Source organism: Denticeps clupeoides, chromosome 12, assembly GCF_900700375.1.
Source record: "Denticeps clupeoides chromosome 12, fDenClu1.1, whole genome shotgun sequence".
Taxonomy (NCBI): Eukaryota; Metazoa; Chordata; class Actinopteri; order Clupeiformes; family Denticipitidae; genus Denticeps; species Denticeps clupeoides.
This window is the reverse complement of record NC_041718.1, coordinates 15,856,652-15,873,496: the sequence shown is the minus strand read 5'-3', so window position 1 is coordinate 15,873,496 and position 16,845 is coordinate 15,856,652. Positions and strand designations below refer to the sequence as shown.

At 40.9% G+C, this 16,845-nt stretch overlaps 1 protein-coding gene and 1 pseudogene across 1 annotated transcript; one reads left to right on the top strand and one right to left on the bottom strand.

Moving 5' to 3' along the window:
* LOC114801218 (synapsin-2-like) overlaps positions 1-16,845 on the bottom strand; it is a 56,232-nt pseudogene that overhangs the window by 9,191 nt on the left and 30,196 nt on the right.
* On the top strand, positions 488-6,662 carry LOC114801221 (metalloproteinase inhibitor 4-like). The gene is made up of 5 exons (XM_028999249.1): positions 488-884; positions 4,768-4,865; positions 5,322-5,436; positions 5,519-5,643; positions 6,045-6,662. Exons 1-5 carry the CDS (start codon positions 752-754, stop codon positions 6,240-6,242), a joined length of 669 nt encoding a protein of 222 aa, XP_028855082.1. The 5' UTR covers positions 488-751; the 3' UTR covers positions 6,243-6,662.

Below are 16,845 nucleotides of genomic sequence, written 5' to 3'. Positions count from 1 at the left end.
TTGAATACATTAAACACATGATGCCACCAGCCACAGAATAAACTATTAAAAGATGTTGCCGTTTTTTTCCTTAGTCAGTTTGTTCAGTCTGTTTAATCTGGGCGGAACCAGAACCTATTCACTTGAGCGACTGTCACCACACAAAGTTGTGTACTTCACACTTATACTGTGGAAGCAGTCATTCTGCCGTCATACATTAATCCAAGACCCCCCCCCACAATCCAAGGAATTATGGATCAGAGGACTGAATCGGGATAATGGAGACCAGGCCTGTGGTGTGAGAGTCATCCTACATTAATGTGGCTTCTTGGAAGAGATTAAAAAACCGGAACATGTGTGCGACTTGTATGTGTCACAGCACAGTCACGTAGGTTACAGTGACCTTTTTAAAAATTAATTAAAGTGGCGAGGAGATTCTTTTTGCTGTGAAGGTGGCCCCTCCCATGTGCAAAGATAAGTGCTACATAAAGGCTTCCTTGTGACTCAACCTCTCAGGATTCAGAGTGAGACAGAGAGCGAAAGAGCCGGAGAGAGTGAGAGAGGGGGCAGGAAGAAAGCTACAGAGAGCAGAGGTTTGCATAAGAACAACTGTCAACACGCCGCGGCTTCGCCTTTTCTTCGCCCCGCTCTCTCTGCTCAGCGACCCGCTGGCCTCCCTCCCTCCCTCCCCTCAGAGCTCAGGCAGGGCCACTCAACTCTTTCCCTGGGACGCTAATCTGCAGTGGCAGAGCAGATAGCTGCGAGAAGCAACATGGGAGTCCGAGTGCCCGGGTGTGCGCTGCTGGGGCTGGTGCTGATCCTCGCCCTGGGGTTGGAGGAGTCGGCGGAGGGCTGTACCTGCATGGCGGCGCACCCCCAGGAGCACTTCTGCAGCTCTGAGATAGGTAGGTATATTTTTTCCTGAATTTCAGCAGGCATTGTTTGTGGGAACTGCTTTATTCATGTCACTTATGACTTAAAAAAGGTGACTTGATGCAGTCCTTCTGGCTGATAGTAGTTTAAATATGGCATGTTATAATACAGCATTTTCTTACATGAACATATGCATTACAGATGAAATGGAATTGCAGAAATAAGATCTGAAGGGCAGAGTCTGAATTTGTGCCATAATTCGTCTTACTTTTTAATTATTGTTACTTTGAAATTGTGATTTACATTTTTCTGCCATACGACTGTAAAAAACCACTCATGGCACTGAGCCTGAGGCTGCTGCATAAGCTGTTTATGTAAATAAGCTCATGTGCGTGTTGCATCTCTTACGTTACGAACGTGCAAATCCATGCAAAGTGAACAGGCCAGAAAAAGCTGCGCTTCGGCTATGTTTCGAAAAATGCCAAGAGATCAAACACCCTCGCAAACAATGGGAAACTTTCCTGCTTCTCATCTTCCCCTCTCCCTGTCCCTTGCCAGAATAAACAGTGTCATTTGACTTAATGTCCTCGAAAAACATGCTGGACTGCACTGAGGTCCACTGCATGGAGAGGAGAGCCCCACTGTACAGGAGAGAAGAAAATGCGGAAGGAAAACTGAACTTGGTTTAATCTTGCAGAGATTTTATAGAACTTTTAAAGGACGCCTGCAATTTATTTTAACTCTGCAGGACCCAAATACTCCATTAGAATTTCACACACAGTGGTTCTGTAACTGGGTACATTTCTATTGAAAGTAAATTTAAAAAAAGAGATAAATTAATTAAGCTAATATGATAAAAACAGAAACCTGTGGAGAAACGTTCTCCGTATTTCTTATGAAAGAAATGTATGATATACAATGTCAGCTAAGAGGTGGTTAAGTGTAAAATTAAAGTATACTATTTCAAGGGGTGAGGAAAGTCAATTCAGCTCAAACTGGTGCACACAAAAAGAACTGGGTTGTGGGGACAGACCTAAAATGCAATTTGGGTCAGACTTTAATATGGGACGGTGCTTTTAACCAAATCACATTGCTCAGAATTCAATATAATTCTCCAAAAGCTGCCCATCAGCCTGGCATGTAAAACCCCTGGGTGGCCCTTTCCCTTGGTTTTCATGTCATCTCTGCCCCCTGTTCGTGTCTCATAGGAACAAAGCTGGAGAGCTATTTGCCCAGCTTCTGGGCTTTAGAGAACTGAAGCTTAGGGCTGGAATAGGTCCAGCTGCAGTAAAAGTAAATGTAGTACACGGGTTTGAAAAGTCCCATGCCATTAGCATCTCTATAGGCGAGGCGAAACGGTTTGCATACTAATCGGCCACTTTAAAGCAAATGACAGGATACTTTGTGAACATGACAAGATCCACGATTCATCTGCGATTGTGAAGTTAATATGTTTGTTCTCCAGCAAGCTGGGAGAATGTTCCACCCGATCAGAACCCGGGCCAAGTTATTAGTAGCCATTACACGCCATGGTCTTGCTCACATCTGTTAATTTGCTGCTGCTCCATGTAATAATTTGAAAAGGACTTCGTAGCCAGGTTACCGCCACATGCCACCTGTTGACCTCAGGTGCTGTGTTCACGTACATAACATTTTTGCACAATTAAACAATTAACAGATGATGCACAAGCCCAATCGACATCCAGATTTTTTAAGAATTCTACACCTGAGATATATATATTATGTAGGTATGATGTGGCTTCTGGCACCAAGCTGTTAGATTGGATTGGATTGGTTTTTCCAGTGCGTGCTACTTGTTTGGACTGAAATCTGGAGAATTTGGAGTCAACACCTGGAATGTTCTGGAATGTCTTTCTTGTATCCATTAGGCGGTGTACTTGGTCAGCCACTTTTATTGTCTACTTTTTCTCTATTTCATTTACAGTAGCTCTTCTATAGGACTGGACAGCATGAGCCAGAATGAGTCCCATTTAATTCCATGAACCACTATGTGTAGACCCTGATCACTGTAGACCAGGATTGTACTACAAATGTTGTAGTTTTGGAGATTTATAATGGTATTTATAATGCTCCTCGAAATATTCCACCCACTTTCAGAGGCAAAAATAATACTCATAATGTTATGGCTGATCTATATATCTGTATAATATATATATATATACTCAGATACACACTTAAAGTTACCAAAACCACTTCACATACCTTTCTGTAAACACCTTATATTACACGCATTTTTTTTATGTCTATAGCCCTCGGGGTACCAAAGGATTAGTTGGTCATCTGAAAATGCTGGCATCAGCCTGTTTATGTGTCACGACTACGGACTTACGGGGGAAGGAAATGCAGAGGTCTGACATGCTGGGAACGGGTTTTATTATATAATAAACAATAAATAAACAAACGCGGCTCGGTGGCCGAAAACAATTTAACTTAAATGAAGAACGTAAACTTGCCCGCAGGCGTGTGGCGATTGCCAGAACTGAAAATACACAAATACACAACTGTGCACTAACGTTCACGAAAATGCCGTCCCTCCCAAAGGGCCGGAAATGTACGGCCCTAATGCGCCATCAGGATTGGCCACCGATGATAAGCACAGCTGCAGTCAATCCTGACATTATGTAATGTGCTAAATACTATCCTACTGTCAACTGGACACCATTCTCATCTTACACCAGTGCCAATTTGGTGTTAAAATAAACATCTATTTTAGCATCAAATTGGCACTGTGGTGCAATGAGGGTTTTTTTTTAACTGTAAGAGTAAATATATTTAATTGCAGCAAAAATAGTCAAAGATAGCAAAAAGAAATAAAATATAAAATAAAATATCCCCTGCTTTGTGACACAGGCCCTAAACGGAGTTCATTATTAATCTCCTCTCTGTGCAGCACAACACTCATTAACACTCGGGACAGGCTGGTGGTGATAATAAATGTTGACTTCACTCCTCTTTGCCTCTTGGTAATGTACAAATCTCACAGGGATCATTGATATAATAAGCATGCCTCACCAGAAGACCATCATAAGGCATGTTCCGTACGTTTCCTCCTCATGGTGGTTATTGCTCGCCGTAATACCCCTTTAAAGCTGAGACGGGTCTTTCTGGCACACGGAGGCAGAAACTAGCGGCGGTAATATCTGAATCAGAGAGGCTTACTGAAGACAGTGCAGGGTCTAGAAATGTGTGATCTGGGAGCGTGCCCCAGGGCTCACAGTGGGAGATCCATCCAGCTGGATGAGCATTCTGGCCTCTTTTGAGTAACAATGGGGAGCGGAATGACAGATATGTGTTTGTAGTTGTAGACAGATTCCCGCTACTCGGCAAGCAGCATAGCTCACCTGACACCTGAAAGCACCCACAGTGGGCACCTCACGGCCCTGGGCCAGCAGCGTTGCATGACAGAAAGCTGTTTTGATGGCAACGATTTTTTTCTTTGGATGGTGATGAGAGTCAATGCATGTACTTGTGATGCAAATTGTGTGCCCATCTATGAATACTGCTCATTAAATGTGTTTTTTTGTTGGACTGGTGCACAGCAGACCCACTAAAACCTGTAAACAAGATTAAATATGGGAATAATGAACAAAAGCAGGAGTATGTTTATGTCCCGAGCAATGGCTTACGCATACTAAAGAGCATTTGCTTGGTGTGTTTGTGTACCTATGAACATGTGAAGGCTCTTAGGGCGAGGGTGAAAAAATGTTGTAGAAAGTCACACCTCTGAGTTAAAAAAGCGCTCACAGTCTCACTGTTTCAAAAGTGAGCAGGGGAACAAGAGGGTATACAGATTTATAAAGAATGCCATAAGCAATCAAATATGCTGTGCATTGCTGTGTAACTGGGCACTTATTTCCCCTGCTAAATGTCTAATACAAAGTGATTTTTTATCAGTGATCCGAGCAAAGATTACCGGAGAGAAAATTGTGTCTCCAAGCAACAGCTCTTCCCCTTACATGAAGATGATCCAATATGAAATCAAGTTAATTAAGGTGAGCGCCTGAATGAAAAATGAACCTCGGTTTGAATAAATTGCATCACATTTGTGCCAACAATTGACACATATTGCATTCGAATCATTTTCATGTATACTAGACTGTCTTACTGTGAAACCTAAAATATGGCCTCAGGGCATTAATATTTGAGCAAAGTATTTTTTTAGACAGCTTTAAATATGATTATGAGAGTGGAATCATTTAAAGTGAAAGGCTTCAGTCATTGAATGTCAACATTTGATGGACTTCTGTTTGTACTGCAGCTGTCACCTGTCATAATATTCCAGACTTTGCTTTACCTCATTAACCAGCATGACATGATTACTTTACTTTCAAATTAATCTCCGGAGACAGAGTCGTCACACATCACACAAGTCCCGATGATTCGCTTTTTTTGGGGTTTCCTGGGAAACGCATTGTTTAGACATTAATTCTGTTGTCATGCTGCTGCAGATGTTCAAAGGCTTTGACAAAGTGAAGGACATCCAGTATGTGTACACACCCGTCTTCTCCTCGCTGTGTGGCGTCAAGCTGGACTCCAGTAACAAGGTCCAATACCTTCTGTCAGGTGAGCCACAACCCACTGGCAAGTTTGGGGAAACTGATTTCGGGATCAGAACCGTTTCGGAATACTATTGCTTGTTTTACAGGAAGCATGTGGAGTGATGGGAGGGTCTCCATCGGCCTTTGCGATTTCAACGAGCCGTGGGACAGCCTCCCCATGTCACTGAAGAAGAACCTCAACTACAGATACCAAATGGGCTGCGACTGCAAAGTGAGTAGAGGTGCACCTTCAGCCTTGCTAGATTATTCTCTTAAAGGTGCATTGTGTGCAGTTTCGCCACCTGCAGAGTCGCCACACCATCAAGTAGAGGCAGCATTTCACCGCAATCTGTTTGCCTCTTTCACACACTAGACGATAATAATATGCGTATTGCGTATAAGGTACATTAGGTACATTGCGTATTTTGCTAATATCTCAGCAAAACAGGTATTTAGTGTACATTTTGTATATTTTTCACAGTTCTGAACATTGTACCTTTAGCATCTCTAGCATTTCTTGTCATATAAAGTTACCGCATTGCTCAAATGTAGTTACTGCAACATGAAGAAAAGCCATTAAAGAGTCAACGTGGCAGTAACCTTTCGTGTCTGGGTGTGGCCTGTGTTCTGTAGATCTCCACATGCTACACTGTGCCTTGCTCCACCACCACTGATAACGAGTGTCTGTGGACTGACTGGCTGCTGGACAACAGCCTGAGCGGAGAGCAGGCCCGGCAGCACGCCTGCGTCAAGCGCAGCAACGGCTCCTGCAGCTGGTACCGAGGAGGGCCTCCCCCAGAAAAGGAACTGCTGGACATGTCCGACCCCTGAGTGTCGAGTGGGGGTTACAGAACGTGACCTTCGCCTGGTCAGGCTGAGGGCGGTGTGGGCCGGTTTTGTATAATGTGCCCCGGTGTCCTGGTTTTGAGAAGTATTTTTAAGGATCTGTGTCAGGGTGGTTGAGACCCACCTCGCCCCTAGTGTGAATGTAAGATTGAGAATACCCACCAGAGGAAGGACCCCAAAAACACAACCTAAATCCAATTCTGGGGACATACAGTGACTTTTTAAAAAATGTTGTCTGTAGCTTTTTGCTTCTTTCTTTTTAATTACAATCACAGACCTTCTATAAAAGACTGCTGACTTGTGTTAATTTGTATTATTCCTTAAAGTTTTGCAGACTGTGCAATATAAGACAGACAAAATTACGGTTCATTGTCTTCCTGAAATGATATAATAGCAGCTGTAACTGCAAAAAAAAAATATATAATTTTGAATGAGAATGTACATATTTAAATGGTTATTGATGATCTATTTTAAATGTTTCTAAACTTTAAGCATATCTCAGTAGGACATAACTAATGCCCCTTTTGAAATTCCTCTTGTCACGTGGATGTTTTTTTTTTTCATTGTGTTTTTTTTTTTTTGTTGTTGTGCCAAAAAGCTAATAATTGCTTTAACATAAGCAGCGGTTAGAAACCAACTTCCTTCATGGTCTATAGCAAAGTATTTAATATACAAAAAATGATTTATATGGGTATTTATGTTTCTTTTGCTATCAATATTTAGTTTTCTATACTGTACCAAAAATAATGTATATAAAAAGTATTATGTTATCTGTGCAATGATAGTCTGGATGTTAATCTGTTTCATTATAATCCAGTTATCTATAAGCGACAGAGGTAGATTATCCAGTATAACACAATGTTCTAAAAAAATAATCACCTACAATAAAGTCAAAGTGCTGTCATGTTTGAACACAGAGTGCAAAGTGATTGACACAGTATTAAATTTGAACCTGACAACTTTTTACCCATTTACAGAAGATAGCAATATGTGCAATATGCTTGGAAATACTTGCCATGTCCTTGTGGTTTGGATAAAAGGTCTGTTCAATGAGTGGAAATTTCTCAGGGCCCATCTTCCTATACATGCCAATGAGTTGGGAAAACTGGGGAGAAAAAATAGAGATGGCCAAAAGAGAGAGCAGTTTATTTGAGCCAGTTTTGCATTGTTATCAATTATGTTCACAAAACCACTGTATATCTAAGATGCAAGCAATGTTTTAATGTAAAGAAGATTGAATTATCTATACTATTTATTGCAGAATTTCCACTATTGTTCTTGATGGAGAACAATACAATATTGTTCTCCATCTGTAGACTTTTGTAGGAGATAATTGATTAGGAGAAAACAAATCCCCAGTTCTTCTAGCACATTTCTAGATATCAAGAGAAGTTATAGTAATTTTCACATTTTAATAATTATTTGTGTTTTACACTTTTAGATTTAGTCTCTTCCTGAACTAATTCAGGGTGACCATTAGGAAGATTAAAAACCTTTATTTAGTTTCACTACTAATTTAAACATTTGCAAAGTACTGTATAAAGAGAAAACAAATAATAGATATGTAATAGAAAGGTTCTTCAACATATGAGGAGAACATATATGCTCAGAAGTATTTATATAATATAATTTACACAACCAGGCCTTATGGGGTTATCCACCCTGATACTGGAATGTCGCCAATGTTCTACGTTGAATCTACATTCACATCTTAACAGAAATATACAGTTTAGAATACAGAATACAGAATGAGAGCCCCAAAATGTTTGTTATTTTAAAATGACCAACAATTTAACATATTTTTATAATGTTAATAAATCTATAATTAAGAAAAATAAAATTACTTCACAGTACATTTACAGTACCAGAAGTGATATCTTCCATGGCTTATGTGACACTTGTAAAAAGGTTGACTGGCAATCAGAAAAGACAAGATAGATAAATTCCAATTGTTGGACTCCAGCCACAGAAATCGACTAGTGGAAAAATACTGAATTCAAAAGTTATCAGACATCTCTTTCATGTCTTAATAGAATGAAGAGCTGCTTCCCCTTTTCTGTGTTAAGAGGCTGCTGATAACAAATCTGTCAAGCAGGATGACAAATGTTTTGGGCACGTTGCCAGTAAGCAGCGTTGCCAGTTGCCAGAGTATATGTCACATTTCTGTGTATTGAGTTTCAGAATTATGTGTGAAGTCCAACTGATTCATAATAAAATTGCATCATTTGAACATTGTTCTGACAGATAAAATCCCACCTGGTTGGTCTACAGATATCAGAAATTTGCTAGTCTACACATTCTAACAATACTTCTGTCCATAACAAAAGAATAGAAGGTGTCATGCAGATTCCCAAAAATTGTTTCGTAAGGTGCTGACAACTCAATGTCCTTTCTGTGACTTTCTTAAGACTAGGAAATCCAAAAGAAAATGGATAAATGTGACTACGAAGCCCAGCATTATTTTATTTAGCCTGAACACGAGACAGGAAGACTAAAGTAAGAGAACCAAGCATGTAAGTTTACACCAAGGCTACATATTACAGAAGATTAGCTGCACACAGACATTATAGTGCCTGTCCAGCAGGGGCCGCCAGTGAGTTAAGTGAATGACGACTGTCATTCAGGAGCCTAATGCACGTTATAATGTAGGCTTTTATAGGAGAAGGTTAAATGCATAACATGTGCATTAGTTTAGTACACAGTTGTCAGCAGACCTTAGTTTAAATGTAGGTGCTAGACCACTTCACACATGTTGCATGTGTTAGGCACCTGAGCAGAGAAAAATGATGGTTACTCACCGCCCACGGCTTGTCACACATGTTGTAGATGGACTCCAGTGAGTTGACGCTGGGAATGCCAGCGTACTGCAGACCAATGATGAGGTTGCGGAAATCTTCGTTCTGTGCCATGCTGAAGGCGTGTTGCCGTATGAGGACAAAGTCGGGTTTGAAGGACCTGCATGTGTACAACTGTATTATTACTAAAACAGGCTTCCTGTTAAGCAGAATAAAATCTGTTAGTAATCTGTTTCTGCCCAAAAATGGCATTTACAGTTCTATTTACTGACCCAGGAAAACTGCGTTGGCTGAAATATGGTGATTTAGAAAGTAAAAGTGTATTTTTCTGCATTGTGCAGTTAGTGAAGTAAAAATCCGAGCTCGTGGTGGTAGTAGCCTAGTGGGTAACACACTCGCCTATGAACCAGAAGACCCGGGTTCGAATCCCACTTCCCATTGTGTCCCTGAGCAAGACACTTAACCCTAAATTGCTCCAGGGAGACTGTCCCTGTAACTACTGATTGTAAGTCGCTCTGGATAAGGGCGTCTGATAAATGCTGTAAATGTAAATGTAAATGTGAAGTTACCTATATTATGGACATAAACAGTAACATAATATCCAATACAGTATTTCAGTAACATGTGAGGGTGGTTACATATAAAAAGTATTTTCTTAACGTAATTATCCAGCACTGCATTTTATGCACGGCAGTGAAACAAGTGCAAGAGTGCTTCCATTTAAGGCTTAAGGCAAGAGCTAAGAAAAACCCAGATAGTAACAGAAAGCCATTGCGAGAAGGAGGGAGGGAAGAAAGCGAGGATTCTCAGGTCACTGCTCGAGTGATGGTGATATGAGATGGCGCCTCTTGGGTCTCCTTTTGTCTGTGTGTGTGTGTGTATGTGAGGAGTAAACACCAGCACAGTTTGATTAACACCAAGTCTTTTGCGCGTGTAGAATGTAAATGAGTCCCGGCGAGGCACTGTAATCCGCTGTGTGTGTACGTATGTGCACGTTCATGGAGATTATTGTGTACGCTGTGGAATTCCATTTAGTAAATCAAAATTCTGACCTTGTCATGAAACTACACTGTCAGTACAGAATAAACACAAGTCCAATAGACTATTAAATGACATTCATGGGACTCTCCAGGCAAGATTCATTAAAAATATTTTTTTGGTCATAAATCATAATTACAGCGGATTAAATGAAACCCCTGGAAGCATAAAGGGCCCTTTGGTCCTTGTGAGCTTATGAAATACGCTATTGCTCAACCGCCAAGGATTTTCAGCCTGTTGGTTTAGTTCTGGTTTTGTGGCTGTGGCGTGGCCTGCTGGTACTTTTCCACTGATTTGGTGCAACGAGGAGGTCTCAGCAGAGCTGTCTAAGGAGCCTTGCATCGTCCAAATTACAGTAACTTCCACAAGCACTCCCCCGACTAGTTGCTGTAAATCCAGCCCATTATTTTACTGCAGCCATGCCCCAGCAGGTCATTCGGCCGGAAATTACAAAGCCGAGAGGGTGAAACCTACCGCACCACTTTGCTTCCATTCCTTATGACTTGCATGTCCACGTTACAGGTTCCGTTGGTATATGACACCAGGTTGAGCTCAGAGAATTCTGCCTGGAATAAACAATGAAATATGATCATATACAGTATAAGTATCCAGTTAGCATGTAACTAAATAAAATTCCTAAATAATAAAATAAAAATTACCTTAAAAGACCTAGGGAGTATTTTTTTGTCAACCTGGTAAAAACTGGTACACATAAGACACAACTAAGAATGATTTCTTGCAGATTTTCATGTGGCAATATTTTCAGCTGAAAAAAATTCAGCTGGGAGCAATGGAAAGCAAACTACAGCTGAAACTGCTTATTCATGTAAATTTGCATATTTTATGCCCCTGACGTTAATATCACGGTCAAATTTTGCATCTTCAGTCGTGCAGTAAAGGACTGGAGTGGTGATGTTGTTGTGACTGGGCCTTGTCGCTAATTAAAGTTAAAGAAGGTGATTCATCACTGTCGCCCACTGTACCATTTTATTGGACAGTTTTACAATCCCCGTGACACACAAACAAAAACTGTTGTTTCATGTCAAGTAAATGATTTTTCCTGTAAAACAAATGAAAGTTTGGTGTCTGTGAGACAATTGCTCATTTTTAATTAAAACCTTCGGCGTTTTACTAACGTGCCCTGCAGGGCGTATTTTTCCTGCTTGTGTCGCCTCTGCTCTGTTTTCAGTCATAGTCATTTTCCGTCCCCCACAGTAGCTGGTGTAGCTGAAAAACAGATGTCCAATTTGGAGCAAATTTGAGGAAACACATAATCAATTCCATTCGCCATCGTTGCGTGGGCCGAGGATAATTATGACGTTGTCTTGAGCGTGTGCTGCCTCATTGCAGGGGGGCCATGGATGAAGATGAAAACATGTGGGCACCATCATACATGCACACACCAATGTCCAAAAGTAATTTTCTGGTTAATGTACAGTATGTAGGGATGAAACCTCAATGGGACTAAAAGACATTTCTATTTTTCAGACAGACCAAAACTAAAATTCAATACTTGTATAAGACTGAGTGAACTTACAGTCAAAAAGAAGTGATTGTCATTGTGATAGGTGCCCTCTGCATTTAACCCATCACCCTTAGTGTGAAGTGGGCAGCCATGAAAGGCACCCGAGGAGCAGAGTGTGGGGACGATTTCTTGCTCAAGGGGACCTCAGTGTCACCTTGATGGTTCAGGTTTGAACACCCAACCCTTCGACTATGAGTCCACTTCCTTACTGCGCTAGGACACCACTGCCCCATTTCAATAATGTCACACAACAAAAAATTCTCCAGTTTTCAGTAGAATTACCTTTCATTGGATTTAAATTTGATAAAATCAATATATGATACTGGAATAGCTTCAATTCCCCCACTGCTTAGCACCACTAGATATAATATATTTCCTTCAAATATCTCACCCTTGATATTCATCCAATGTTTAATAATGTTTATTCATAATAACATTGAATATACTGAAGCGTCAAAGGAAGTCGTCTGCAAACTGTTACTCTACGTTGCGGCTCAGGTTTTAAACCACAACAGTGGGAAGGAGGTAAGATGTGGGAGCTTAAACTTGAAATTTTTGCCCTACTGAGGTTTAAACCACAAGTGTTTACTTTGCGGCTTTTAGTGGTGATGAGGAACATGACTTACATGCACACGATAACAAGGGACAGCGGCAAAAGCGTTGTGGCTTCCACTGTCTTAGACGAAAAGTGAGTGATATCATCATGGATGACATCGTTAAATTCATAATGTTATCTGCAGCTTACTATGTCTCAAAAAACATGCACAACTGCAGGTTCTTTTCTTAAATTCAGCAAGCCTAAGTGGAAAGATGGAGAAACCTCCTATATTTTCATACTAACTTCTACAGTTGCTTGTATATGTGTGCATTGTATTGAGGCAAACATATACAACATTTATGTTTTTTTCTGGATAATAATGAAATTGGATTTATATCATAGCATTTTGTATAATTTACAATTAATATTTGTATTTAGATAAATAAATTATTAACTGGCTGAATTAAAAGAACTTTGTTTGACATGATATGATTTTTTTTGTTTCAAAGGGCAGACTCCTCAGCGAATCGGCTGCTCAGTGTTTCTAACGCAACTCTAAATAACTGGCAGCCGCAATGGAAAACAGCCATTTCCAGAGGCAGACGGCAAGAAAGAGGCTGAACAAATGACTTCCAGAACCGAGGATCAAAGTTGGGAGCCCTCACTGTAGCTCCAGGCAAAGACCTCGTAAACAGGAAATACAGTCACTGCAGGCACTTGCCATCAAACCAGGTATTCAGACCGTAATGCACCTCGCACTGATTCAGTACCCTGGCTATGATGAACATTAGGCAACGCACAGTCAACTAGAGATGACGCACAGCTTACTCATCAAATGGAAATGTTCATGTACAAACTGCATTTTGCACCAACATTGTAGTTCATTTTCTATTAAATGAATGGATTAGAATTTCTAAACATTTTTAGTCAACATGTAATCTGCCAGAATGTTTTAAAATCTTATGAAATTCTATGCAATACCTGAATGGAAAACGCATTAAAACATTCAGATTCAGATATTATTTGTAACATACACAGTAATACAAGGATATGACATGCAGATAAAAAATGAATAATAATGAAAAAGATGTTAAAAAGGAAAGTTTAAAAAGTTTACCTGCTCAACTTTGACGTCATATTCTCCTTGGATCTTTTTTCCACGGAAAAGCTTTGCCCTGTTAAGAAAAATGAGAAGTAGGCTGTAAACACGAACAATGGCCAGAAACCAATCAGTAAACAAATCGGCAAAATAATCGACAAGTTTCAACCAGATGGGAAACCAAAGAGATCCTCATCCTCTGTAAAGCATGGTGGCGGGAGCATGATGCCATTTATTGTAAACATGTGTCATGTGATGATCAGTGCCGAATAGGGCACAGAGAAGCCATTTTGCCCACTTGTCGAAGTCTCAGACAACGGCCCCCTGAAAGGAGCCAACAAGTCGTGTGTTTTGTTCCCTCTGTGTGTGTGCTTTTTCTCGAAGTGGAAGATGTAGTCTTAAACCGTACGCAGCAGAACCCTGCCTCACGCGGAACTGAACCTGTCGCGTGCCGCTGGTTGCTCCAGGGGGACTGTCCCTATAACTACTGATTGTAAGTCACTCTGGATAAGGGCATGTGATAAATGCTGCTGTAAATGTAATGTGGTAAGGTGGGGTAAATACTTCTCCCTTTTCCTCCGTGTTCCGCAAGGACCTGGCTAGCGTGGATTGTTTCGACCCAATTCACCCCATCAAAGTGGACTAAATAAAAGGGTGGTAGTAGCCTAGTGGGTAACACACTCGCCTATGAACCAGAAGACCCAGGTTCAAATCCCACTTACTACCATTGTGTCCCTGAGCAAGACACTTAACCCTAAGTTGCTCCAGGATGGGACTGTCCCTGTAACTACTGATTGTAAGTCGCTCTGGATAAGGGCGTCTGATAAATGCCATAAATGTAAATGTAAATAAAATAAAACCAGAGTCACTGGTATTTTCCAGAGAAGTGTGTGGAGATCAGGGACTCCTACCGACCACCTTCTGATTACGGGGCTGCTTCCTTACCTGCTAGGCCACCACTGCCCCAAGTTGACAGCTGTGATTGTGCATGCGAAGATGACGTCATGTCAACGTCATTTGACTTTATTGTTAATGCCCTGGTGCAGGATCCAAGTATGCCTGCTCGTGCTCCAAACCAGGCAATGGCCCTAATCACATAGATACACTGGTGTTCACTGCACAGAAAAGAAGAAAAGGAAGAACTCTTAAATTGCCCTTTCAGATGCAGTTGAAACCCTGAAGAGGACAGTGTATAGGAGCAGGAACACTGAAATGTCTCGGGGCAGGAGCTCAACCCAGCTGGAATACAACCTTGCGTCAAATGAACATGATGTTTTTCTCCTGGCTTTTAGCCTCACTCTTCTCGCCATTCAGATACGGCAGAACGGTGAGGTGATTTGTTAGTTTTACCAACGTAAGAAGAAGGGGGGGAGAAAAGGGTCTGTGCTAAAACATTTCATTCTGTGCCACCATGGCTGGCATTCACTGGGCCAGTGAAGTGACATCATTTATAAAAACATGCATCACCAAAACCTAGCATGGGGACCCATCACTAACAATTAGATGTGAGCCGCCCAAGTTCAAGAGCTGACAGTCTTGAGCAGCGTTCACTCAGTTTGATGCTGTCCACTATTTTCCAGTTATAATTGCAATGAAAGCATTAAATAAAAAGGTCTTGACCTGATGTTACATGTTATTAATTATAGGAATGAGAAACGTACAGAAACAGATCCACTGGCATTGAAAAGGCAAAAAATAAATCTATAAAATTGATATTCATATTGCATAAAGAAACCTTTACAGTGCAAGAGGACTGGAATAGTATAATTTTTTTATATTTTTAAAAAATGTGCTTGTTTCTAATTTATAGATGTTTGTGGACTGGTTATTCTGTGTGCATGATCGCAGAATCTATATTGTCACATAGCAATTCTATTGGACACGCAGACATTCAGTGTGTCAAATGTCTTCAAGTAAGTAGTTACCTTTGAGTATTTGTACAATAGGTTCATGTTTAGTGGTTCTGGTTGAAAATTAACACTTTTACTAAGATCTATGTGTTAATTACCTGCCAGTATGGCACTTTAATTTGTAAAGCAGCATCTATAACAGGGTGTATGATAGTGTTGGCTTCATAACTGCTTTGCAACACATATGAGTTACACTGACACTGCGTCTGTGTATAATACTTATGAAAATAAATTTGTACATGAGACAGTGCATTTAAAACACACTCCCTCAATGCAACAGATGCATTACAAACACATACATGAGAACATTGAGAGTAAAGTCAGGAAGCGCTGCTCTAATGTCGGTGTGGTGCCCTTACCTGTTCCCCAATGCAAATATCAAAGTGATACGATATTTTTAAATGGCTGATCCATGTCAGCACAACACAGTTTAGCTCTTTTTGGCCTTTGCAGTGACAGTGAAATATGATTTCAATAAAGACTATTTCCATGCACGAGTCTGTCCAACTGAACTCGAGGCAATGAATCCCAGGATGACTTCATTACGCCGGCTGCATTTCTGATGTGGGAAAAAGAGCACTCTGAAAAGCCGCGCAGTGCTGTGGCCAAGCTCCATATGCGGCCTCCACTGTGGGTCTGCGCAGTGGCCTTGGCAGATGCTGAGGGAATTTGAGAAGACGTGGCCTGCTGTGACAACACAGCATTAACCAACCCTGGTGAAGACGTTTAAAGTTGAACAGTAACGGCTGCAGGGAAAGACTGTCCAAGGACCTTTATAATTTGGCTGCATATGGTCAATTATTAATGGCTGAATGCGTCTAGCACATCATGGTACGGTTGCAAACACAAACACAAAGATAATTTCAAGTACATCTTGTAGCTGTTGCAAACCAGACATTTTAAAATAAACCAAAAGGGGATCAGCCAGCACGGTTTTGGCACTGCTGCCATCTTGTGGAAACAAATTATGAACACAAATGGAGAAAATGGCAGCATTTTTGCCTGACTGATTAACATGTTATTTTCATTGCCATCATGCTCAATTTAGCCCAATTCTCCCAATAACCTGCCTTGCTGTAAGCCAGCTGCTCCGAAGTTTAACTGGAATTCATCATAATTGAGATGAGTAGCTGCAGCATGCAGGGATTTAATGGCCATGATTGGCCGTCACTGATTTAAGCCACAGCTTGTGTAGAGACAAGAGTCGCTCCTCAACTGGGTCAAAGGCATTGTATTCAGGGACGAATCTCACGGTGCAGCACAGCAGGTATCTGCACCTGCTTATGTACAAAAATCCAGCAACCCAGGTCCTCCTGAGGTGGAACGTGCAAGACTGATGCACGGCAGTTTACTAGAACTGCAACAAATGGACATTTCTAGCTCCTTGTCCAGCAGCGTGAGCCTCATTAATGTTGCATCTATTATTAGCTCCAAGGAACTGTAAAGAAACATATGCTGGCATTAGAGGAAATGCAGGTTAAAATGGGGCTAAAATGGGGATAAAATTTATCTTTAGAAGACACAGTGGGACAGTGAACAATGCATTTATTTAGAGTATAATTGTAATTGTATTAAAAGGAAGGACAGAACTTAATTCCATATTAACTTAATTTATTTCTTTTCAATATGAATATTATACCGTAGCAGTGGTGGCCTATCGGTTAAGGAAGCAGCCCCGTAATC

Excerpts from the sequence above, each read along its gene's own strand:
- LOC114801221 (XM_028999249.1), top strand. The coding sequence starts at position 752 with ATGGGAGTCCGAGTGCCCGGGTGTGCGCTGCTGGGGCTGGTGCTGATC. Across the intron at positions 4,866-5,321 it reads ATGAAATCAAGTTAATTAAG|ATGTTCAAAGGCTTTGACAA; the intron begins GTGAGCGCCTGA and ends ATGCTGCTGCAG. Across the intron at positions 5,644-6,044 it reads AAATGGGCTGCGACTGCAAA|ATCTCCACATGCTACACTGT; the intron begins GTGAGTAGAGGT and ends TGTGTTCTGTAG.